The following is a 26358-nucleotide window of genomic DNA, read 5'->3' as shown; positions in this document are numbered from 1 at the left end:
AAAAGACTGTCCCAAGTTACCCCGTAAAATTTCGATTTTTGATAAATTGAAGTCTGGACCGAAGATGGGAAAACTATAACCAACGCCCTTTTTCAAACTTTATTGTCTGTGTATGATCTAACAACCCAGAAAGACTAATCGGCCAAATCTGCATTTCACTCCTTGCACTAAGGTCAACTTGTCAATGATTGACATATTTTGTCAAAAACCCTATCATGTAGTTTCCCGTTTCGCAAATACTAATTGTGATGTTATGCACTCTTCCACCTTTCCGCGCGTGCCCTGAGGCCTCTGAAACAAAACCCTGCCGCGGGTTTGACGCTAGGAACCCTCGTCGCTGAATGGCAGCACCAACAAGCTGTACAGGGCAGACTGTCCCAAGTTACCCCTGGTGTCCCAAGTTACCCCCGTTGACGGTAATACGAAGAAAAACCACCTTCGTATTATGCTTGCGCCATTTCCTTCGTATTATGGGAAATTTCTTCGTAAGAAATTTAGAGTGGGGTTTCACCCTTCATCTCAGGAACGTGAAATGGATGTGACAAAATGTCACGTTCCTTTTATCACTGTGTCACATTCGTTTGGACGTGGATCAGCTATCAGTTAGCTTATTCACGTTGAAACGAATGTACAGGAGCGTGACATTTTGTCCATTCATTTCAACGTGATGTCACGTTCCTGAAATGAGAAGTGTTTTTGAGTCTGCGTGCGTAATGTACGGGTCTGTGCGTGACATCGCACACGGTGCTGCTTAAGGGGGCAGTAGCGTCATTTGCACGTATTTTGACAATTTTCGAACCTCCTGTTTAGACGTTAATATAAAGATAAGTATGAATGCCAGAGACAAACGGCAGGCACCATTTTAAAGAGGAAAGTTTTTAGAACATATTCAAGAAAATATTTTGTTTTAGCATGGAATTAGGATGTTTTGTGATCTATGCAAAAATGGTCTGCAAAATTACATGGTGCGCACGATTGCTGCCAAAGTTTTTAACTTTTCACCAATCGGTAAAATGCATCTGGAAAAGCATGAAATTGCCCATAAAATGACCCTTGGGTTTCAATATTGGGCAAGAAAAACTATTGAAACGCTTATCTTCAATTTTAGATGGAAACGAATAACATTTTTTCTTGCCCAATATTGAAACCTGCCGTTTGTCTCTGGCATTCGTACTTATTTCTTTATAAACGTCTAAACAGGAGGTTCAAAAATCGTCAAAATACGTTCAAACGACGTTACTGCCCCCTTAACAACAACGCACATTTTCGTGCTTTACGCACTAATTCGTGCATTTCTTAACGTAAGCTCAATTTCAAGCAAAGCTATGCTCAAAAGACTACATAGGAATTCAAGGTGACACTGAACCAGTCATATCTAGTTCCCCTCCAAGAGGTGTCAATAATGTTTTTCATGAAACTTGTTTTTAAATTTGAGAAGATAGCCGAAATTGGCGACCGCCACCGCTGGCAAAGAAATGGGCGCAGGCGCCGAAGGATGAGTTTCGGTCCATCGCCGCCGCCGTCGTCAACAACAAATCGACGCACACATCTAATTGAGCCCCGCTTCGCTTGGCTGCCCTGGTGGCGCCCAACCGGTGCCGGCCCCACCCGGCACCGGAGTCCAGCCGGGCCAATAGACTGATTCCGAGAGTCGTCGTCGTCGCTCTGCTTCTCTCGCACTCGTGGGGCATCCCGTATTGGTGCGAGAGAGACAGAGCGACGACGACGACTCTCGGAACCAGTCCACAGGCATCTAAACCTAGCCGGGGCGCTCGAACGAGTGCGGAAAGTCCCGGCCGCTATCAGACCGGAGGTTGGCCGAGGTTACCCGCTCCGGGCCACAGCCGGTCTCGGATTTTTCGACAGTTTCCAGCTCCTCATTTCTTCCGTGTCAACAGAGCCGCTCGCATCGCAGCGCCGCGTCCGCGGCCAGTGAAGTGACGCGCAAGAGTTGCGAGTGTGGCTACGTCCGTCCTACAAGTTGTCTTTTCCGAGTGTAGTGAACAAGTGTAGTGGACAAGTGTCCGTACTAACCTCGCGGTGCATCAAATCGTAACGCACTGAGTGTTTCAACGGAAGACTAAGTGCTACAAGTAACTCTTCGCTCGCCATTGCCATTTGACGCGCTCAGCCTGCGCACGTCTCAAACTGAAAGGAGGTGTGATGGAAAGGTGGGATTTATTTATTAATATGTTCTTCACTGCTTGCTCCGAGATCGTGCCAATTATTTAATGCGATTTTAATGGTTCTGAAGTTGCTTTTTGGAACTTGGACTTGCACATCGACGTTTCGTACAAAAGGAAGAGGAGGGGGAATAGGCACTTGCAAGGTGCGCTATACTGGTAGAAAAAACCACAACAAAAAAACAAAAATTTCTAGGAAATTTTTTATTAGGATATTATATTTTCGAATTTCAACAACTGTTGTACAAAGTACAAAGGAACCTGCATAACGAGTGCAGTGCAGTCCAGGTCTCGTTGTACTTTCTACAATCACCGTTTTACTCGTTTTGTACAGTTTTTGTTGTACTATTCACACTTTTTGTTGCATTAACTGTTTTATAATTACGTCGTGACTCGTGTTATGAAATTTCAAAACATATGATAACTTCACCAGCATTTTATTAAATTTCAGACCGGCTTTATGAAAAAAGAATTCCCGGAGGAACGGACGAGTTAGACCTCACGAGAAAAAAGGAGGCCTTAATGGATGGATGCAAAAAAAACATCGACAGTCAAAGGTGCTCGATATACGATCATTTGCGGTCCGATCTCTCAATTTTAAGTGGATCTGAAAGTCATCATCACGCATCACTCGTCTAGAAGGTAAGATTGGGGGGAGGGGGAGACTTCTTGCTTACACTTCGTCCCGCCCACCTCCAAGGTCCATCTCGCTTCCTACTATAATCAACAACCGATTCTTTTTATTTCAGGATACAGCCTCATTCCGCGTGAAACGTTTCCAGTCGCCCTTTTTTTTCTCGTCCGAAATGTCGGCCCGGACTTTGTCACTCACAATCGTGGCTGCCTGCTGCTGCCGTGTGTTGGCTTCCCTCCCGCCGACTACCGTCGAAAAGGTGAGGTTTTGGCGTCGGGACGATGTCACATTAGAGAGATCATACCACTCAAATTTCAAGAAAATTTTGAAAACCCTTATATTTGTTGGAGTAACATATTATGTTAAAAAAAAACCCAATGTGTTAAGTCGCTTTGTTGCATATGAACCAAAGAAGTGGAAAATGTTCAGAAAATCAGTTTACCATTTCGCGTAGGAAAATAGACAATTCCACCAGAGAGCCGAGTGAGGAACAAGAAGAATAACAAAAGCCGTAAACAGTCCATAAAATGCGCTCATTTGTTCATATTATGGGTTCATTTGGGCACTAAAAATTGTTTAAAGTTAGTCAAAGACGAGTTTCATGATTTTAAACTGTCAGAACTTATAAATAATACGTTTATGGGAACTGGTTCCGGTACCATTTCTTCCTCTTGTTCTTCACTCGGCATTCTGGTGGAAGTGTCTATATCAAAGGTTTTGCTGAAATGGGTGTAAAAATCTACTTTGACTGGATTTGGAGGGATGTTCGGTGGTCGGTTCTGGGTTTCAAGTTTGACACTTTACCCTGAAAAACAGCAAAGTTCTACATCAAAGCTCGATTTAGAAAATGCACTACTTTCAGTAGTGCATCCTCTTATCCTCTTAAGAATAAAGTGACGTTGATACTCAAAGAGTTCAGGGAGGCTGAGGACGACTGCACAAAGAAGCGTGACATTACGGTCAAACGAATCTAGAAAAATGTCACGTTCCTTTGAGCAATTGTGTCCCATTCGTTTGAATATGAATGAGCTAATTTATGGCTGATTCGATCCACATCCAATCGAATGTGTCACAATGCCGAAAGGAACCTGACATTTTGTGTCGTTCGTTTCAACGTGGAGTTACGTATCTGGAATGAAAGTACACTTTATATCTTTCCCTTCAGTTTCTTACAGCACTCCTGCACTGCGAGAAAAAACTACAGAGAATCCTGTTAATTTTTTCACAGCGTCGCTCTGTACCCAAAACTACAGTGATCTCTGTCTCTTAAAAGACGGAGCTCACTGTTGTTTTTTGGGTTCATCTCTCTGTTGTCCGAGCGGCCAATGCCACATCGGGACGGCATGGCCAAAGCCTTAAAGGTCACCGTTGGGTCCCCGAGGACGTCGACGGTCACCTCACAGGGTCCCCGATGACGATGTGAGCATTTTAGACCTAGGTTCCGACCATTCGTTGAAAAGGTCTCGTCAAGATCTACTCGAATCAAGAATAAACTAGGGGTACGCGCCGCGCGCCGTTTAGTGTGGGCGCGTAGTGTGGCTGAGCGATGCGAATTGACATAGTTTGTACACTTTGGCCTTTGCTTGAGTGGTGAAAATGTGCATCTTATGGGCTCATTATTGAGTGAACTTTAGACCAGGGGTACAAATGGAAGTGATATTCGTTATCAGAACACCAAAAACTGCTGGGATTAATGTCAAACTCGATTAAAAAATTTTGGTCCAAAATTGGTCAAAATTCGGCTAAATGTGAGTCTGGGAAAAGTTTGAAGGTCATTTTTGAGTTCAGCACACCAAAAACTGCAGGAAGCAATATAAAACTCGACTTGAAAATTTTAGTCCAAAATGGCCTAATTTGGGGTGAAAATATAAGTCTGGAGTCGAAGTGGAAGTGATTTTCGTTACCAGCACACCAAAAACTGCTGAGATCAACGTCAAACTCGATTTAAAAATTTTGGTCCAAAATTGGTCGAAATTCGGTTAAGTGTGAGTCTGGGAAAATTTTGGAAGTCATTTTTGGGTTCAGCACACCAAAAACTGCAGGAAACAGCATAAAACTCCACTTGAAAATTTTGGTCCAAAATGACCTAATATGGGATGAAAATATAGGTCTGGTGTTAAAATAGAAGTGATTTTCGTTATCAGCACTCAAAAAACTGGAAGAATCAATGTACAATTCAATTCAAAAAATTTGACCCCAAATCGGTATAAATTTTGGATCTGAGGACAATTTAAAGGTCAATATTGAGGACAGTGCACTGAAAACTACAGGGAAACACATAAATCTCAACTTGGAAAGTTTGGCCTCAAATTGTGTAGCTCAAGATGAAAATGTAGGATTGGCATTGAAATAAATGTAGTTTTTGTGACTAGTACTCTGAAAACTACATACAATACCTAAGACTCAATTTCTTTATATCGTTACTATTTGTCTTCATGAAGCACCCTCTGTCGTCACCAATTCCCTGATGCCACACCAATGCGAATCCCTCAGTCGAGTAACATTCAATTGCCAGCATTGAATCGCTTAATTGGTTACTCGTATGATTGGGTCACTATTCGATATCTCTTTTTTCTTAACTGATGAATTCAAAATTTTATAAGTAATATCTATGAAACATTTTGTCATTCTTTCATTGTGAACCAGTGAATAAAACAATATTGATTAGAATACGTTATCACAGTTAATATTAAGAGAGTCGGTTTAGGGTAGGCTGATCAATTATTGTCAAACCCAGTGATTCGTCACTCAAACCCAGTGATTCGTCACATAGAGTCCAATGCCAAGGCTACCCAAGGCTACCCAAGGCTTAATGAACCAACATAATTTATCTTACTCAGGTATACAATACTGAGTAGTACCAGTTATATTAACTTCAGTGAAGTTAAAGGAATCGTCTCATTAAATCCATTCACTAATTCACTCACCGCTCAAAACCTGAGTCGTCTCTTTGAAGCCAATATCTATCCAAACTCTATTAGGATTAAATATACACAACCATACATTGATTCTATAAATAAACACATGTTAGTGCTTTTGCACTCTTGTCAGCTTGCAGCATTTCAATAGAATGTATTTCTCGAGTCCAAACCAATTTGCTGCTAATTTCAACACAAGTTATTTATGCATTTCCCTGATTTCCTCTGCTATGAAAATTTAAAAAAGAGGATGACACTATAGAAAATGAAATAAGTAGATGCCCACAATACAAAAGGTCAAAATAAAAACATTCTTTTTACAATGCTCTGTCAAAGTGCACTGACCTGAAGAAGACTCCCCTCTAACGGGGGAGGGGGGAGAGGGGAACGAAAGACGTAAATCATTTTCACTTCCATTCTCCATATTTCGCTGTGTTGATACTCCAAAGGGGTTTTAATCATTCTAGAATGTTGGAAAACTAAGGTCGATCTCATTTCCAAACCCTTCTGCTTTTTATTTTGTTTTATTTGCTGTTTAGCTTCTGTCCCGTATTTGAGAGCCGCGGCTGCAGGTATGAGAAATTGGTAACTGCTGACTGCTGCCAACCTAACCATGCTAATGACCTGATTCAAAAATATGTTTTGAATATTTCAAACGATACTAATCAATGATTTGAAACAAACTCGTGTTAGGAGAAACTAAGGGGATGTTAAATGCGAAATATGAGAGCTAAAGACCATGTACTTACTGAGAATCGTTAGTGAGTACAAACAGACAGACGCACGACCAGTCAGTTTTTGGTGCGCCCAAACACGGCAAGGGCTTCGCTATCGCTCAGCAAAAACAATTTATTGGTCAACCCCCTTTTTTAAAATCCTGATTGGTCAACTGGATCTTGAAAAAAGGGGGTTGACCAACAATTTTTTTTTTTCTTGATTCGAGTAGATCTTGACGAGACCTTTTCAACGAATGGTCGGAACCTAGGTCTAAAATGCTCGCATCGTCATCGGGGACCCTGTGAGGTACCCGTCGACGCCCTCGGGGACCCAACGGTGACCTATAAGGCTTTGGCCATGCTGTCCCGATGTGGCATTGGCCGCTCGGACAACAGAGAGATGAACCCAAAAAACAACAGTGAGCTCCGTCTTTTAAGAGACAGAGATCACTGTAGTTGTGGGTACAGAGCGACGCTGTGAAAAAAATAACAGGATTCTCTGCAGTTTTTTCTCGCAGTGTGGACCAGTCTTCCCCTGCCACGGGGAAAGTATAGTCTTCCACGGAGGTGTCGATTCGCTCTGAGAAAACCTTACAAACTGTCTTACAAAGCAAAGCAGTTTGTTAGAATAAAGTATTTTGAGCATACATAAGCTTACACACTAAATGTCATGGGACTTTATTTGTCCCACGGTTTATGCAATTTTAAGCACATCCGGTGGTGATGCAATTTTGTGTCCGCCAGGCGGGACAAATTGTCTAGTGAAAGTACAAGTTGCAGCTGGCGCCGGACAAAATGTGACACCAGACGGGGACAAAATTGTATCAGTGTCGGATGTGCTTAAAATTGCATAAACCGTGGGACAAAAAAAGGCCCATGAAATTTAGTGTGTACAAAGAAAATACTTTGTAATTTACGAACTATTTCTTCGTATAACAAAGTAAATTAGTTTGTAAGTATGCTCAAAATACTTCGTAAGGTTTTAAGGATGCGTAACTAAGGTTTGAAGAATTCTACGCATGTATTTTTGAGTAACCCTCCCCTTTCGCATCAACAGCTAGCGGCGTCTTATGGTTACCATGACGACACGCACGACGTGGTTACGCCTGATGGTTACATCCTGACTGTGCACCGCCTGTCCAAGCCAGACGCGCTCAACTCCAGCAGGCACAACAGCCCTATCCTGTTGGGCCATGGCCTTCTGACAAGCAGTGAGCAGTGGATTTTCCGGCAGGACGGGAACCTAGGTACGTACTCTTGCCGAAAAGTGGTAACCAATGTCAAAATTCGATTTTCAATTTTGTTTTTAAGTCCGGAACGCGTGATCCGATCGAATCTTATTTTCGGCATTTGGTAGAACCGACCTTTCTCGATCTCGTCGTGAAAAGGCTCTTCTTTGTACGCAAGTGGACGCCGCCGCAGAGAGAGATTTGATTTGATTAGAGAGAGAGAGAGAGAGAGAGAGAGAGCAATACTTCCGAAGATATCAAATTCTCCGCCTTGTCTCTGGCTCAGTTCTGCTTACACATTTTCAGATTAATTCAGGCAGAATAGGCTTGAATCACTCGAGATACATCACTGCTTTTTGGACAAAGGGACGTGAGTCCATTTCCTTTAGTTTTTCAGGAGACAGTTACAAGTCGTTTTAAGCTTTGTTATGGCAAATATGGTCATGAAATTTCAGGTAAAAGACAACACTGTTAATCCAAGTGTGGGCCAAGTCCACGCTAGGTAGCGTGGACCACGAATGGTCCATGCTTGCTTGAATCACTGTTAGGTAGTGTCACTTGGACAGGAGGACTGGCAGGAATTTCATCACTCACACCAGAAGTTGAAAGTTCCTCCAGAGCACAGTTAGTCTGCTGTTGTTGTCGTCTGCTGGTGGAGGCAAATCCTGAAGTCAAAAGAATAAATTGAGAATAATAAGGTTATATAAAGTAAATAAGAGTGACATAACTTTTCTCTTCTTCCAAGGTTTTCCTTACTCGATTCAAAGTTGAGGTTCCTGGCAGCACTCTTTGCACTCTTTTTAAACATTTTAGGGATCTGCAGGTTTTGTGCTGGTCTCAGCAGCACCACACTTGCACAATAGTTTGGTGGCGATTCAACAATGTTTACTTTCTGAGACACTTCTTCCAAGAATGAGGAGCAGGATATGTCTACTTTCCTTTTCCACTTCGCACAGCTTTGGATCTTCTTTGAGTATCTATGAAATCTCTCCTTTTCCATCAAAGTTTGATGGAAGGGACCACGAATAGTCTACATCTGGAAGTATGATTGACCTATGAGGAGTTAAACACTGTGAAGTGTGGACCTCAGCTTGGTCCACGTTTCCTAGCTTGGACCATCGTAGTCCACGCTACGTAGCGTTGACCTGGTCCACACTTGGATTAGCAGTGAACATGGTACTCAGAAAACTGTAGCAATTGTTCGGTGACGTAAGTCCATTCGTTTTCGAACAAAACAACTTAAGTCCTTTCGTTTTTGAACATAACAAGGTAGGTGTACGCCAGACCGTGTCTCGTCGTAACAGGCTTCGCGGTGCTGCCCCAGTCACGACAATCCACGCTTGGCGTTTACACCTACTTTAAGTGGTTAAGTTTCTAAGCGCTCAGAAATTTCCAAGATCCTGATCTGGCCAACTCGTGGGAGCGGCCCATCTTGTCGGAACCGGGTTCGTCGAACCGGTCTGGTCACCCCGATTTCTAAAACACCCCTACATGCCCTGCTGGCACTGGCACCAATTGAGGCAAAACTCCTCCATCCGCTTATATATGTAAACCATGCCTTTTCCTGCCATTTTTAAAGTGTTTTTTTGTGGGTTTAACCGCAGGGATTGAGATAGTAAGCTGCATTTTGGTGTGTGGCGAGCTAAGAATATACCCGATGACCCTTCAAAATCTCAGCTGAATCGGCCGAGCCGTTCCGGAGCAGCAGTGCTGACACACACACACACAGACAGACAGACAGACAAAACTTTTCAACACCACCCGAGTAAACATGCTTCGCTATCGCTCAGCCAACAATGAAGACTGATGCAATTTAGGAAAAGGGCAGTTCATTTTGGCGGAGTGAACATTGGTTGTGCCCCAGGTACAAGGCGGCACGTACGTTTTGAAGGTTGAGGTTAAGGTTCTAGTCAGACAACTGGTTAAATTCGTAATGTAGGTACTGACAGGACAAAGGCAACGTCGAGGGCACTGTGTGCTGTACTTACCAAAACGCGTCGGTTTGCGGACTCTCGCCGCATCATGACGATGGGCGCCGGTGGTTGCACCATGGTTGCATCGCCATACCGAATCATCGGTGGCGGACGCGTAGTGTCTGGTAGTGTAAATCTCTCCATTCTCAAGCGTAAATCGGGCAACCACACGAAACGAGGAAGAGACTTCTGATCGCCATACTGAAGCGTCGGTGTCTGGCATAATAAATCTGCCCATTCTTGAGATTGAAAGTGTAAACCGGGCAACCACACAAAACAGGAGGAAGAGACTTCTGAGGGAACATTCACAAATTACGTAAGGGCGATTTGGGGCGTTTTTGACCCCCCTGTACCCCCTTGTAAGGCCAAGTAAGGTTTTCAAGACCCCCCACCCCCCATTTACGTAAGGTTTTCGCCCCAAAAAATCCCCATAAAACCCTCAAAACGGTTTTCTGTTTTTTACGTGTTTTGTGCAGAAGACGAGATAAGTCAGCGGTTTCGGAGGCAGAAATCAATCAGATTTCTGATTTAAGATGGCACTGCTTTCATTGCAAAAGCGTGGGTTCATAACTAGAAATCAATAAAAGGGCATTTGGCCATAATAAAATCAACGCAAACATGACATAACAGAAGATATTCCCACTTTTAACCCATTTCAGCGCTTTTCAGAAACCTTACATAAGGCTTGCTTTAGACCCCCCCCCCCCCCAAAACCCCACCCCCACCCCCACTAAGACTCTAGTAACGATTGGTCGACCCCCACCCCCCCCCCCACCCCCTCGAGGCCCTTACGTAATTTGTGAATGTTCCCTTGCCAGTAGTCTCTGTACTAATTTTAGCTGGTGCTTGATAAGAAGGGTTAGAGCCAGATTGACCCTAAAATTTGTACAGTGTGCAATGATTTTTGACTCCCTATGTTTGGCTTCATCTCTCATACCCCACAATAAAACAGGAGGCCCAATCAATGCCATTAAAAAACCATAATGTAACGAAAGATGAAACTTGATAGTAAGATTAAAATAAAAAAGGTTGACATAGAAATCCAAAAATATTTCTACCAAGTGGTTGAAAAACACTTGTGTACCTACAACAAAAGCTGGTGAAAGAATTACATCTAGAATGTCTCTAAGCTGTAAGTAGAGTAACCAGACTTCATCGTCCTCTGGAACCAAATCACCAACCATTTCACCAAAATAAATTGTAAAGCAAAGCATTTCAGAAGCTGAAAAGTTCAAGTTACTAGAAGCTATGCGATCAGCTGTAATTTTACATGAAGGGGGAAGGTTGCCCACTTCAGTAGAACAGTAGTCAAAGTTACTTACACGAGAACGCAGATCATCGAGAGAAAAATAATCCCTCTCGTTTACAAGATAATGAATGATGTCACACAACACACAATTGTAAGCTCTGTGTTGCTCTCTGCACAATCGTCCCGCTAAATCCCGCGTCCAGCAACATACAGCAGTGGCGATAGTCTACTGTTGACTCTCCAACCCAAAGCCACAGCGGCCACAGAGCATCCCTTTTCATTTTCTTTCCTTTCTGAACGATATTTTGATACTGTGAGGGATATTTTCTGTGAATGTAATGAATGACCTTTTGATTTTTTTTTGTGCACCGTGAATTTTTATCAGATAAACCATAACGTGTCACCCTAGTAAGGACGGCCATGTCTCGTTTCGCAGTGCAGGCGAGCTTGTGTCGGGCCCGAAATGGCATACGATCATGTGTGGCCTAGCCGAACCTCACCTAGGAACGAGTGGCATCCCCCCCCCCGGGTTTATCAGAAAACGACTGGACTTACGTTGTTTGGTTCAACGCTGTTGCGTTAAAATTGTGCTTCCAGCAACATAACGTCACTCTTTCATAGTGCAGAGCATTTAGCACCAATTACTTACACATTGAGGTCCAAATTTGCTTTTACAAGAATCCGCAATTGATTTTCCTCTTTTTCCTTATCAAATTTCAGCTGGAGTATGGCACTGCAATAGGTTTCCTCCACAAGTAAATTCATAGTCGAGAATGGAACAAACTTACTCTTTCAGTTGCTCATTGTGCTCATTAGTTGTTTTTTCACTGAGATGAACTGGAGGATGTGACAGACGAGTGCCTCCTCATACGCCGCCGAATTTTCTGCAAGAACATGCACAAGGACAACATATTCATTACCAAGATGATCAACTGGTGACAAACATCCTTTTAGATAAAGTCTACCCAAGTTGCGTCTGTCAGAGCTTTTCTATAGGTCTACAAGCAAATTGGCTATTATCGCTGAAAAAGAGTTCTGAGCGATTCTCACGTTTCGGGGTAGTTTCGTTTCTTCTGACTCCTGCGCAGATATCGACATGGGGTTTGTTTCTGATGTTAGGGAGGGCCATTGCCCACTAAACGCACACATTTCGAAAAGTTCTCGTTCGTTGGATTGGTCTACGTGGCGTTTGGAATACCCCAAATGTAACTTCCGTGATTGTCCAAAGAGAACATACTCGAACTTTCCGCCCCCAGTGTGGCGGTGTGGTTCGAAAATGCTGCCCACTGTCGATGGGGATTCGAAGCTTGGCATGTCTCGAGCTAATTTCAACCGAAGACCAATACGCCAGACTTCTTTCAAAGGTACTTATCCTGCAACGAAAAATGTCCTCCGTATATTCAATTTAACTACACAAATTTCGAAAAGGCAGCTCTGGACTTCTCCCCAAGCCAAACTTTTAACTTTCCATGACACAAGCCATCAAAGTGGAGTCCCTGGGATATAATTGCATGGGTCGCGGAAATCTAAGATGCTGTACACGGTCTCAAAGCGGGCTAGAGCATTATAAAATGGCGTGTATCAACAATTACCTGTAACTTCCGTGGCACCCTTTACCCAATGTTGCAGGAGCACTAGGTGAAAAAATTTTCCGCTGAAATGTCGGGCTTAGAGTATCATTTGACCCTGGAACGACTTTTAAGCCACAGCAAGCCCGAGTCAGCCGTAAAGCTGATTTTCACACTTTGTAACTTCCATGATAACGTAATTTCCGTGATCAAAACACCCACTAAAACGTATGGGAATACCTTATGGCTCTTGTTTTTAGGAAGATAGTAAAAGGTCTTTACTATAAATATCATTGCCATAACTCTAGTATCATCCAGGACCCCAATAATCAGAAAAACTTAATTGGATATTTCTCACTTTCGGCTAATCAGAGACGCCAAAACTACCCCGAAACGTGAGAATCGCTCTTCTGTGGAGATGATTTAGAAAAAAGATGAAAGGCACAAGGAAACACTGCACATTCACCAGAGGATTTCAAAAACAACATCAACAAGACGCCAAAGAATATTGGTAATTTATAAACTTTTACTTTGGCAGTAAAAAGAACCCTATAGCTTTAAGAAAGAACATCAGGAAATATTTCAAAACTTAATTTTTTTAAACCATAAAAAACACCTTTTGAAATTTGTCATTGTCTTTCAACTGAGATGCATCAATCTTAAAACCCAAAAAAACAGCGTATTTCCAAGGCGATATTTCAAGCCGTTCTCTCAAAAGCTTGTACACAAGCTCAGAAGATCAACAACTGAGAAAAACGGCTCTAAAGTCCTAAACTGCTTGTAACTCAAAATGTGTAAATAGATTACCAAAAATGCCTCTTGAGGCAGAACAGAATCAAATTCCAGATAAAGGTTGTCAGATTCTGGAAGAAGGTGGCCTGCACAGTAAAAAAAGATTCGCCAATTCGGTGACGTCTGGGCGCCAAAACGAGAATATTACAAGAACAGCAACACCCTCAAACTGTTCTGGCGGCCCTCTGTTCGTTTCGGCGACGCTCGGTCTAGTTTCGGTGGCGCTCGGTCCGTTCCGGAGCGGCCACCTCACCAGAACGGCACTGCAGTCACCCTCCCGCCAGCGACTTTTAACCGTCGTATTAATGTGAAATAGGACACAAAACAAGTCAGGGGCTGTCAGTAATCATTCGTGTGACTCATCAAAGCGTAACGTTGCCGGCGGGCACGCACAAATATGCACAAACAGCTCAAAAACAGTTGCTGTGGTCATCCTAACCCAGCGTTTCTCAACCTTTTTTCGGTTCGCGACCCCAAATTTGTAGCGAAAAATTTCCGCGACCCCCAGGAAAAATTTCGCGACCCCACGCGACCCCTCCTTTAGCATGCCTTTGATACAAAGTGCGATAATCCACCTTAGTTTGGAAGCAGTATTGCAGCAAAAATGATCAAAACGGTCACAAATGTCTTTGAAAAATCGTGTTTTGAGCCGACTTTAAGCAGCCACTGCGTCTAATCCGAGGCGGTATGCCGTCCTCCCTCAACGGGCATTTGGTCTTTGGACCTTCCTTTAGCATGCCTTTGTTACGGAGTGCGATTATCTACCTTAGTTTGGGAGCAGTATTGCCGCAAAGTTGATCAATACACGATTTTTCAGACATTTGTGACCGTTTTGATCAACTTTGCGGCAATACTGCTCACAAACTAAGGTAGATAATCGCACTCCGTAACAAAGGCATGCTAAAGGAAGGTCCAAAGACCAAATGCCCGTTGAGGGAGGACGGCATACCGCCTCGGATTAGACGCAGTGGCTGCTTAAAGTCGGCTCAAAACACGATTTTTCAATAGACATTTGTGACCGTTTTGATCAACTTAAAAGTTGTTCCCGCCAGTGCTCGGCGTGTGGGCCAGCTGGGAAACCGCCGCCACCCCAAGCGACCCCAGTTACCTCGCCGCGACCCCCCGAAATTTTTTCGCGACCCCAAGGTTGAGAACCGCTGTCCTAACCTCTCTGGCGGAACACCACCTGGTGACGCAGGTCACCGTTTTGGTGACGGGCCGTCGCCGGGTTTGTATGGGTACCCGTTTCGGTGAGATTGGATATAGAACGACCACCAAAACAGCGAATCTTTTTTTACTGTGTGAGGCCCTTTAATACCGTGGTGGAGAAACCGAGCATATTTGAGTTGAGTGGGAAGCGGTACACGCGGCCGTGCTGCCGTACTTACGGGCGACGGTGAGGGCGACGAGCTGGATGAAGATGCTGCTGATGATGGTGATGATGATGATGAAGATGATTGCGGTGAGGGCGATTTTGTAGCTTCCTGCAATAACAACGGGGGAAACTCAGACAAAAGCACGAACGGCAGGCCCGCCAACTATGGCCTCATAAAGTACCCGATGAAAACCACCAAGCCCGAGGGGTGACCGACTCCGATGTTCCTCGTACATCGGTCAAATGTTCCGAAAAATGTTCCCTGATGTTCCTAATGTTCTCATGTTCCAAAATGTTCCAGATATTCCATGATGTTCCCAAATGTTCCCAAATGTTCCCAAATGTTCCAAAATGTTCCGAAATGTTCCGATATTTTCCCTGTCCCCCCCTTTTTTTTTTTTCAAAAAATACAAGTATAGCCGGTCCGCGTCGCCCACCGGTGCAGCATGGAGTATCGGCGCCTACAGCAGCTTGTCGTAGTTCATCCATCCTCCACGGCGCTACCATCGCCCTCTAAAACGGCATTCCCTCCGAGCCAGAGACGAGCTGCGACCTGTGGACATAGTCAAGTTGTGCATGTCCGAGTTTGGTACTACAAAAGGTAATTATATACGCCTCTGATCGACCGAAATGTTTTAAATCAACGGCGTGTTTACTATTTGCTAGTTTTGCGTGTTCCGAGTCGTAAAAATATGTAAACGGAAAGGCTGGAAACATCTGCTCGGATCTGCTGCGTTTTAAAGGTTAAGTTTGTTTCTTACAGGTCACTTCTTGTAACTCTCTCGTCGTTAGTATTTGTGGCAGTTCGCGTAATTTTCGCATTGAAATTCTAGAAAAATTGTTTCCTACGCATTGAAGTGAGGAACGTACATGTGTAACCGAACACAAGTATCTTTAACCTCACCAAAATAGTACCCTTCAATGTGACGTTGTTTTTGTTGTCAAGCAGTTCTAGAAAACATGTCTGACTAAAGCACACTTTGTTAACAGCTCAACATTCTCATTTCCTTTTTTAGCATATTCTAATATTGCTTTTGGTTGTGATTTGTTTTCAGAAAGTTTGAGTTACAATCCACTCGTACTCAAGCAACAAGCATAACAATGGCCGAAGGAGGAGGTGATCACTTTGAACAAAATTCAGACGGAATCAGTAAGAAGGTGTGTACTTTAAAACATCCAAAATTTCTTCATTATCTTTTTTACCTGGTGAAGACATTGAAATACTTTGTTTCTTTTTTAATTCAGGACGAGTCAACGCAGACTGCGACAAGTATGTGGTCTGAACTAGCGGTAGAGACTGATATACAGATACCCCTTATGCTTCAAAATATACTGGCATTGAATGGTTACGATTCAAAGAGCCTTCTGGCTTCAATTAATGACGAAGTATTTAACAAGATTGAAGCTTTCATGAAGGCTAGTTCAGACTTGCTTTCTGAAGAAGAAGTCCAACAATACTATGGAATTTTCAAATCGAAACCAGATAAATTTCAGCTACTAGAAGGTAAAATTTTCATTCTCATTTAACACTTTCTATTTCCTTCCAGTTATCAATGGAACTATACCCACATTTTCTTTTGTTTGCCTCTACTCATTAACTTCTTTCCAGTGCACTATTTTCCTTCAGTTTAAGGTATTCCTAATCTGTGTGGAACAGAATGTAGTAAACATTGAGAAACAAAGTTCCATTTAATATACCTACAACTGTAGGGAAGAAGTGCACATGTATCTCAATATTGGTAACTAATTTACAATAGTGTGGACTGACTGAGAAAATATGTGAATGACACCTTAGTTCCCTTAGTTACAATGATATGTAATATTAGAATGCAATATAATGCATTACTCATTCTCTAGTTTGAAAACCAGTATCAACTTTATCAACAAAGCTGTCTATTGCTGTGCATCTAACTTTTTTATAAATGTTACTCATTCAATACTTATTTACAGGTCACAAACAACTTCTCAGGAATATATCACAGAAGATTGTAGAACAGCAGAAAAAAAAAAGCTGCCAGAAATTTTCTCTGCAAAGAAAACAAAATCTCCCAGTTCTGTTAACACAGTGCCAGCCAAGAAGCCTCGCACTGAAGAGGTGCAACCAGAAGATCCAGTCCAAGCCCTGAAGGAAAAATTGAATTCTTCAATAAGAAAACACTATGAAGGTACGCTGAACATCAAAGATCTAAAGGTGATACCAACTTGCACAAGCTGTCAAGAAACATCGGCATCTGTTAACTGTCATATTTGCAATCAGCAATGGGTTATTAAGAAACCGAACGCCTCAACTCCATGGCAAACCTGTAACTTCTACAAACACATCAGACTATGTCAAATGAAAACAAAGGGCACAAAGAATGTGGACATAAGAAAATCATTTGAAAAGAAAACTACTGAAGAAGATGAATTTAACCCGGGACTTATGAATGTTGAAGTTCTGGTTCATACTGTTGATGACTCTGATAATGATATTAATTCAATTCAGTCAGCTCCTATTTCACCGAAAAAGAAATGTTCAGGAAACCAAATCCGTGATGAATCTGAAGATGAATCTACTTTGGGTTTTTAGATACTGAGAGCGCAAGTCAAGCTGCATCTGCTCTCTCACTTTCAACAAACCCAGAACGCAGCCAAAGAGAAACCAAGACTGATTGGAGTCGCAGAGCAAGAAATCAGAGAAAATTGGAAGCCGCTGCGGTCAATTGCCACAAAATTAATGAATATTTTTCTCTTCGTGATTTGACAAGTGTGCTTCAGGAAAATAATGCTTTAAAATTGAAACTTGATGCAATGTCTAAAGATCTAGAGAAACAGAACAAAACATCATCAAAAGGTAAACTGAGCAACTTTTTGAAATTCCTTCTTGCCGCCTCTGAAAGCAATGCAGGAAGAGACCCTCATGGTCGAAGATTTTTCCTAGAATGGAAACAATTCTCTGCCTACATGTTCCAAGTTGCTGGTCGAAAATTTTATAACTTACTCTATGTTAACTTGCCAGGAGGCCTTCCATGTATATCTGTACTCCAGAGCACCATTTCCAACAGCAATGATACTCTGAAGGAGGGCGAGATCAGATTTGACTTGGTCGCTCAATATCTGGAGAAAAGAGGATACCCCAAGATGATCATAATTGGTGAGGACGGAACAAGGATCATCTGCAAGGTTCAGTACGACTCAGCAACAAATCAGCTGGTAGGACTTGTCCCTAAATTAGATGAACGAGGCCTTCCTGAGATAGGAGCATTTCCTGCAACATCTGCACCTGTAATCAAAAAGCACATTGAAGAAAATACCCTCAGTAATCATGGCTATTGTGTGATGGCTCAACCTTTAGCTGATGGAGCAGCACCCATTTGTCTATCGTTATTTGGATCTAATAATAAGTTTGTTGCATTAGATGTCTCCAGAAGGTGGAAATACCTCCAAGATGAAGCAGCAAAGCATGGCATCATAGTTCTTGCTCATGCCTCTGATGGCGACACCCGGCTCATGAAGTGCATGCAAAATCTAACATTTTCCACATCAGCTGGCAAGTTTGGATCATGGTTTAAGTCTGACTCCTCTTCTAAAAAAGTGTGCATTCAGGATTATATCCACATAGCTACAAAGCTAAGAAACAGACTTTTAACCCCATCAATTTTGCTTCCGCTGGGCTCATTTCTTGTTTCACCTGCTGACCTCAGAGTACTTATAAAAAATGTGAGTAAAGACCAGCATAATTTGTGTCTAAGTGACTTAAGTTCCCAAGACAAAATGAACTTTAGGTCAATAGAAAAAATGATGGAGAGAAATGTTTGCCGCCTACTGAAGACAGAAGTTCCTGGAAGCCTTGGGACAGCTACATACCTGAAAATGACAAGACAAGTCGTGGCCTCATATAAAGATAAAATGTTGTCACCACTTCAAAGAATAATTTCCATTTGGCGGTGGGTTTTCTTTCTCAGGTTGTGGCGTGATTGGTTGATAAAAAATAACTACAATCCTCAAGATAATTTCATCACCAGCAATGCCTATTTTTGTATTGAAATTAATGCACACTCATTAATTATTCTTATCATCACCTTGCGTGACTTAGCAGAAGATGATTTGTTCTTCCCCTGGTTATTTTCCAGTCAATGCTGTGAAGCATTCTTCCGCCTTGCTCGCTTACTTACTTCAACCCTGACTACAGTGGTAAATTTTACCATCTTGGAACTTTTACACCGCATCAGAAGGATAGATTTTCAAGCTGACGTTGAGGCATCGCTGGGTGATACATTTACTTTTCCCTCCAGTCGACGCTCAACTAAGTCCAGGCAGGAAGTGCCTCCAAAATTTCCACTGCCAAGTGATGAAGAAATTATAGATGCAGTTGCCCAAGCGGAAGCTCTTGCCTTGAAGACAGCTCAGAAGCTTGGAATGGAATCAAGCATTATTCCCGAACCATCTCTCTCTTTCGCTTCGTTTCCTGTTGATGAGGACCTGGATAATGATGGCTCTCTGGTGGAAATGGATGCAGAGGAAGAAATAAGTGAAGATGAGATGGGTCTTGCGGATGAAGAAGCTATAGAAATTTCTGAAGATTTGTGCGTGGTTTCAACTGGAGCTATTGGTGTCAAAACCTGGGAAAATGTGAGTTTAGCCCCAAACAGCATGTATGTCAAAGTGGCAGATGGCTTCAAGCAACCTGTGATAATTAAGAAAAAAACTTTACTGTACATCTGGAGTCAAGAAGGCACAAAACTTAGTAGTGACAGGCTTCATAGAGTTAAGGTGCCAGAGGTCCATCACTTATCATCGAGAAATTCTGCTGAGCTTGTTCAATCAGTAATCAAAGCTGAGTGCATAAATGAAGGTGATTGGTGTGCCTTTGCTACAGCTGACAAGAAAACATTTTTGGTGGGCCGTACCATTGCCTTTGGATATCTCTCTGGAAATACGAACAAAGAACTGCAATATTCCAGAAATTTTGCTATGGTGAACACTCCTAAAACTGAGAAGAGTGTAGGGGTCCTCTGTGCATGGTATGCCCTTAAGGGCAACTCATTAGTGCCTGACTTAACCTTCTCTCATGGATTTCATAATATTTCATTCTATGTATGTACTCTTCCGAGGCCAAACCAAGATGCTTCATCTCTTAGCTTGGATAGAAGAGTTTGCACAGAGATGAGATCTCTGTTCCGTTCTTTTAAGTCAAGAAGGTAGTTTTTTGTGATCCTTTTCCTAATGACTTTTCTAATAAGTGTTTAGAAAGATTTTATGGTAATTTTACTGCTGCTTTTATTTGTGTCTTTGAATTTTAGAATAAGCTCAGTGCAATATTTTTTTTTAGTTTTACCTGTAAGTTAGCAACATACTAGTCATGCTAACATAAGAAGCATTGGTTTAGTGACAAATATTTGTTTTGTTTAATTTTTCCACTGACTTCAGAGACCTGAGTAGTATTTAAAGAGGGTATATGCAGTGTTTTATTGATAAGTGCAGCTTTAAGACTCAAACGTGATCGTTTTCCTAATGACTTTCCAAAGGACTGTTTAGAAAGATTTTATGGTAATTTTCCTGCTGCTTTTATTTGTGTCTGTTAATTTTAAAATAAGCTCAGTGCAATATTTCTTTTAGTTTTACCTGTAAGTTAGCAACATACTAATTCTACTAGTCATGCTATCATAAGAAGCATTGCTTTAGTGACAAATATTTGTTTTGTTTAATTTTTCCACTGACTTCAGAGACCTGAGTAGTATTTAAAGAGGGTATATGCAGTGTTTTATTGCTAAGTGCAGCTTTAAGACTCAAACACTATAAATAACGAAACAGCAATGAAAGCAATTGCACTGTATTTTATTTTTGTTATCCATATGTATGTATGTATGTATGCATGTGTATATATATATATATATATATATATATATATATATATAATTATATATATATATATATATATATATATATATATATATAATATATACAAATTTTAATTTATTTGTAGCAACATGTTGTGAAATCCCCAGAAGCAGGAGGCACTTCTGCATATGCATGCAAATAAAAATTTCAAAAACATGTATTTCTTCTAATTTTTGTATTTCTCCTACGCTTGCTGAAATAATAAGAAACTACGAAACAAAGTAAAGGTTGCAATAGCTGGCACACAAACTCACAATATAGATGACACAAAGCAGCTCCAAAATTGGTGAGAGGCGACAAATGGATTTAAAATTTTGAGTCAAAAGTGTCAATGTTTTTCAAATAGAAATATTAAATCCATGCATGAAACATTTCCTTTTATAGCAAGAAAAGAAAAGATTATTCTGCACATAGAGATGGTAGTCACATTACAATCTCTTCTACATCTTTGGGTGAAAAGCAGTCAGAGGAGGCAGAGTGGAGTAGCAGAAGAAACAATCGAGGCAGTAATGATTCTATCAATAGCCTTCGACTGCAAACGAGTCTTTTTTACTGGATTTGATAGATTTTCTCACAAATGTTCTTAGATATTCTCAGATGTTCCCAAATGTTCCCAAATGTTCCTAGATGTTCCCAGATGTTCCCAGATGTTCCTGGTATTTCCTATGTTCCTGATATTCCGAGATGTTCCGAAATGTTCCCAAAATTGGAACATGTTCCGACGGAACATGTTCCTCGTACGCAAATTTTCGGAGTCGGTCACCCCTCGACCAAGCCCATACATCCAATGTATTTCATTCATACATACCAGTTTCCTTTTCCGGCCAGGTTTGGCGTTGTGAAGACATAAGGGGAGTGGGGTATCTGGAACATCTGTGAGGCCGGCATGAGTTCAGTCTTGAAAGAAACATCGAAAACCTAACAGTCTGGTAAAAGGTGAAAATTCTATAGTAAGAAATCTGGAAATTGAAATCTCTCCATCCATCTTTAAACTAATATTTGACATGTATTTGTTGTTTACTGAAACAAAGTGGACAATATGTTTGTGGAAAGTTATTATAAAAGTATTAGTCAATATGCAGTGTTAGAGAAAAGAATAAGAGAGAGCTGCAATACATGTACACAGGTAACGGATGAGACAAATTTGGAACTGCTTCGGTGTAATCTTTGAATGGTGACTTAACATAAAAATGTTTGAACCAAGGTAAATTTGGTAATGCAAGATAGATGAATTTGCCCTTGCAAAAAGGAAAATGTATGGAAAATATGTGTCAATATATGACTCCATTTATGTTTCATGCGTTGTCAATATAATTGTATCTTGCTCAATATATTGCAAATTATCTTGCACAATACGTGGTTTATATATGGGGGTATATATTGGTGCCCGTTAATATATACTGCATATATTTCCCCATATAATAATATCTTCGCGAAATATATGTTTCAATATCTGACACGGTCCCCGTCTTGGGATGGGGCAGGATGAGGAGGGCAGACTTTTCAAGTAACTTTTCTTAAAATCTTGGCACTGGATGTTGAAAGACGGCTATATTTCTCAACATGATTTTATATTGTAAAATATATTGACGCCATATATTGAGCAGGGGAAAGGTTCTTTTCCATGCGTTTAAGTCTCCAAGAAGTTTTGAGAAATCCTGTTCAACAAGTGAACTGGAACAGTTCGGAAATTTTAAACGTCTTTTTTGAGTGTAGCGTGAAAAGTTCTAGATGACCACGGTAGGACCACAATTGGATGTCTGCGCTAGGCGAAGTTTACATTCTTTTATAATAGTAAAGGAAGTCTCTGAGTCGTCAGACTCCATGGTGTATTCACACTATATATGGCCTACATATAGAGCAACGTATGAAATTTATATATTTGCAACATATTTTTTATATCAGAAAAGTATCTTGCTAAATTATCTTTTCCACATATGACGTCAATACATGTTGGGCCATATATTTTGTCCATATAGTGCCCATATATTTTCCATTTTGCAAGGGTGAATGAAAAGGTTAATAGGGACGTACAAGGAAAAGCTGTTCCATGAACTTGACAGTAAACTTTAAGAGAGAAAATATTAAATGGTCTAATGAAAGGGTCTTCTATTGACATGAAATGCGATGAGGTTGAAGGTGGCCCCACAATGGCCGCGGAACACGGGCTTCAGGCTTCATGCGTCAGCCGTCGGATCTCCGAACTAATGTCCTTAGGATCATAGGTCTTTCACCATTTTGTGTGAAGTCTCGCCAGCACTCTGAGAAAACAATAAAACCATTTTGACTAACATGTGGACTAAAGTCCCTTTGTCCGAAAACCAGTGACATTGAAAATCTCAGTGAAAATTTCAGGACGAGAAATCGTGCACACTTAACTTGACTATAATTCGCATTTTTTTTTCTTTTTTGTGGTACAGCATTGCAGCTTGTGGACAATGGATTCGATGTATGGCTGGGTAACTATAGAGGAACTCCCTACGGTCTGAGACACAAAACTCTCAGTCCGAAGTCACACGAGTTCTGGGACTTCAGGTGAGTTGGATTATGGAACGAACTCGCGTCTAGTTCCGGTCTTCAGTACCAGGTGCTGAAAGGTATCAGCCTGGAACTATGGAACCAGACCCGACGCTTTTCCACGGAAATGGGCGGGAAACGGGCACTTTGCCAACGAAGTTTGATTCAAGTCGAAAAACAATTTCCGTGGCAACACCACTGCTGTCCTACGACCAAAAGTTAAATTGGCCAATAGAAAGAAATCAAAACGACACAATTTCCTCGATTTATCGCACCCCGGAGTGCAATTATTTTGTTATTGTAATTTTTTGCAATACCCGCCCCTTAACTGTTGCGATAAAAGAGCGTTTTGTAGTAACTTTATCGCATTTTTGCGATAACTTTCCATCGCATTATCTTTACAGTCATTACTGCGGAAAAGAGATACTTAATTGCAAAATTAAGCTGTAATTCTTCTTGCACTGAAAATCAAATAGTGATACACCTCACTCTCTGAGGGGTGAGACATAACTGCCTCACCGAAAAAATGGTGATACTAAAATGTATCACCGAAAAAAGGGTGATACTTCCCCAGGAAAACAAGGGCCAATCTCGCTGATGTCTCACCGTTTTTTCGGTGATACATGCGTGTACGACCATTTTTTCGGTGATACATGTGTGTACGACCATTTTTTCGGTGATACATTTTGTATCGCCGAAAATTGGTGAGATGTCTAACCCTTCGAATTTCAGTGTGGTCCTCTTGTTTCAGTTGGCATGAGAACGGCGTCCTTGACCAGGCCGCCATGATAGACTACATACTCAACATCACGGGGCGCGAGCGCCTTTTCGCTGTGTCCTACTCCATGAGCTGCACTGCCTCCATGGTGCTCTACTCCGAACGTCCGGAGTACAATTCCAAGGTCATAGCCAACATTTTCTTCGCCCCGTCGGCTTTCATCAAGCACCCGACTGGTCTGTGGCAATTGACCAAGGTCACGATGAAAATGTTCCCTGGTCTTACTAATTTACTCAAGGTGCGTCTTGCCGTATGCCTGTATCCACACACAGTAAAAACTGTAACGAAGAACCGCTTTGTAATACGAAAAAAAAATGAAGGCATTGTAAAAAATCTACGAAGAATGCTTCGTGTCACGAAACAAAATCCTTCGTGATACGAAACATTTCTTCATAATTCGAAGCAATTCTACAATCCCTTTATTTTCTTTGTAGTTATGAAGGAAATGCTTCGTAGGCTTTTTAGAGTGCAGTAGGATTTGCAGTGTAGCATTTTTAAGGGTTCTGCAACACCTGCAAAACATGATTTTCCAGGACGCCACCGGGAACCACATAATAAACGACAAGCTACCTTTTTCGGATGTGTCCCTGACCACCATTTGCCATGTGGCCAAGCGCAACATCATCCTGGCGCCAATATGCACGCTGCTCTCGGAGTTTTTCGCGGGAAGGCACAGTCCTTCAGCTGCCGACGTACGTACCAACAACTCCCCAATATTTTTTTTATTAAAAGCCAAGTGGATCACAGATATACCCTTCATTTCCCGTCTTGGGGTGGTACAATAATAAACAGCACACGGCAAAAGTACCGCCTGGGATTCCCAGGCACATCATGGGGAAAAGGGCCTATTTTCCAGGCACCGCCTGGGAATCCCAGGCGGTACTTTTGCCGTGCAGTAGGTGGGTGACATAGTTACCCAGACCGACAAATTGCATTTATCAAGACTCTTCGCAAATGCTGAAGAGGGCAATGTTGCACTGCAAGAAAGAAAACACAACAAAAGTGCACAAATTTCTGGCAACGTTTTTATCAGGAATTTATACTTACAAAGTACAAAAGTTGTGGTACAAAGCACAATGGAACCGGCTTGAGGAATGCTGTGCAGTGCAGTCCAGGCCTCGTTGTGGTTTGTACAGTTCTCGTTGTACTTTCTACAATCCCTGTTCTACTTTAGGTGTACAGTTTTTGTTGTACCTTTGTTGTACACGGTTAAAACGGTTCCTGGTTTTCCCAGGAACTCCCTGGAAATCGCCTATGCCTTCACCATTGGCTTCCTGGGAAAACCAGGTTCCGTTTTTACCGTAAACTATTCACACTTTTTCTTGCAGTGTGTATACGTTTGCTTGCAGAGTGTATTTGTTTTCTTATTGCAGAGGCTGCTACGTGGACTCACCGTCCGAATTCCATCTGGGGCTTCGATACGTCAATGTGTGCATTACGCCCAGAGCATCGAGAGAGGTAACTTTTTCTTCTCCCCGGGCTTCACACCGCACGCTGTGTGAATTCGCCTGCTCAGTAATTTGCCGCTCAAGTCTCTGCGATTTCATCCTATCCCTTCTCCGCGACGCTTTGTTATGTAGGTGGCGAGTTTAGGCAGTACGACTTCGGAAGGGCTAGAAACCTTGAGCTGTACGGGTCGTCTGAGCCGCCATCCTACAACCTGCAGGCTGTCGCTTCACCGGTCCATTTCTTCTGCGGGATCAGTGACAGGACAGTCAGCATCAAGGCGAGTTGAATTGCTGAAAAAGAAGCGACCAACATGCATACATTCTCTGTCTTCTTTCAAACTTTCGCTTAGTCTACGTTCCTTCTTCAACGTGATGTCCTTCATTTTGCAGGATTGTGATACTCTCACGAAAACTATTCCTTCAACTGTGTCCGTCAACAAAGTTCCGCGATACCAGCACCATGATTTCATTCTCGGCGAGGGTTTAGACGAATTGGTCAACACTAAGGTCATAGCCTATCTCTTAAGTTATTTGTGATACTGTCATTTGTAAGTGTTTTCAATTACTCGTGTTGGAGAGCCATCCACCGAGGAATTTCAGTAAGTTTGTGATTAGTAAAAATGAAACCTGCCCAAAACATTTTATGTGACTTTTTTTGTATTCACCTTAAACGAAGTTTTCACACCACTTCATTGAAGAAATCACCTCACCCTTGCGAACTAGGTATAAAGGCTTGTAATCTCTATTGAAGAGTGAAGAGTAGCAGCTAGGGAACATTTAACTTACACTGCTTTCACAATGTAACATACGACGATGTTTGCTAAGGTAATGGATTGTTGCGAGTACTTCCAAATACATGTTCGAGATCCAACAAAAATAACTTACGAGTCAAGGGTTATGACTTGGCGCTTCCGATAACGTTATGATGCCCTTTCGGGGTAACACTGAGAATCCAAACGCTATGAGTATAGCGCTCGGTATAGCGTCAATTGGTGCAATGCATTTGAGGACATTTTCATTGGACCAATTGGTGCAATGCTTTTGCATTGCACGTGAAGTGCAATGCCTTCCCATGCATTAGCATAGGGCATTTTCGGG

The 26358-nt window shown here is 41.9% G+C and overlaps 2 protein-coding genes across 4 annotated transcripts; both read left to right on the top strand.

Annotated features, from left to right (window-relative positions):
* Positions 1–1899: 1899 nt before the first annotated feature.
* LOC117649459 (lipase 1-like) lies at positions 1900–25899 on the top strand. 3 transcript variants are annotated; one of them, XM_034392274.1, is made up of 10 exons: positions 1900–2171; positions 2635–2825; positions 2933–3076; positions 7509–7698; positions 22938–23052; positions 23786–24050; positions 24346–24504; positions 25186–25270; positions 25393–25538; positions 25651–25899. In XM_034392274.1, the coding sequence occupies exons 3-10, from the start codon at positions 2990–2992 to the stop codon at positions 25795–25797; spliced, it is 1194 nt and encodes a 397-aa protein (XP_034248165.1). In that variant the 5' UTR covers positions 1900–2171; positions 2635–2825; positions 2933–2989; the 3' UTR covers positions 25798–25899. The 3 variants fall into 3 exon arrangements, with proteins under 3 accessions (XP_034248165.1, XP_034248168.1, XP_034248166.1); XM_034392277.1 differs by lacking the exons at positions 1900–2171; positions 2635–2825; positions 2933–3076; positions 7509–7698 and adding an exon at positions 9451–9544; XM_034392275.1 differs by lacking the exons at positions 1900–2171; positions 2635–2825; positions 2933–3076; positions 7509–7698 and adding an exon at positions 9591–9778.
* Positions 15066–17050, top strand: LOC117649460. The gene is made up of 4 exons (XM_034392278.1): positions 15066–15238; positions 15693–15795; positions 15883–16141; positions 16588–17050. The coding sequence occupies exons 1-4, from the start codon at positions 15084–15086 to the stop codon at positions 16761–16763; spliced, it is 693 nt and encodes a 230-aa protein (XP_034248169.1). The 5' UTR covers positions 15066–15083; the 3' UTR covers positions 16764–17050.
* Positions 25900–26358: the final 459 nt, after the last annotated feature.

Source organism: Thrips palmi, unplaced genomic scaffold (assembly GCF_012932325.1).
Source record: "Thrips palmi isolate BJ-2018 unplaced genomic scaffold, TpBJ-2018v1 HiC_scaffold_4, whole genome shotgun sequence".
NCBI lineage: Eukaryota > Metazoa > Arthropoda > Insecta > Thysanoptera > Thripidae > Thrips > Thrips palmi.
The sequence above is the reverse complement of the archived record's forward strand: the minus strand, read 5'-3'. Positions and strand labels throughout refer to the sequence as shown.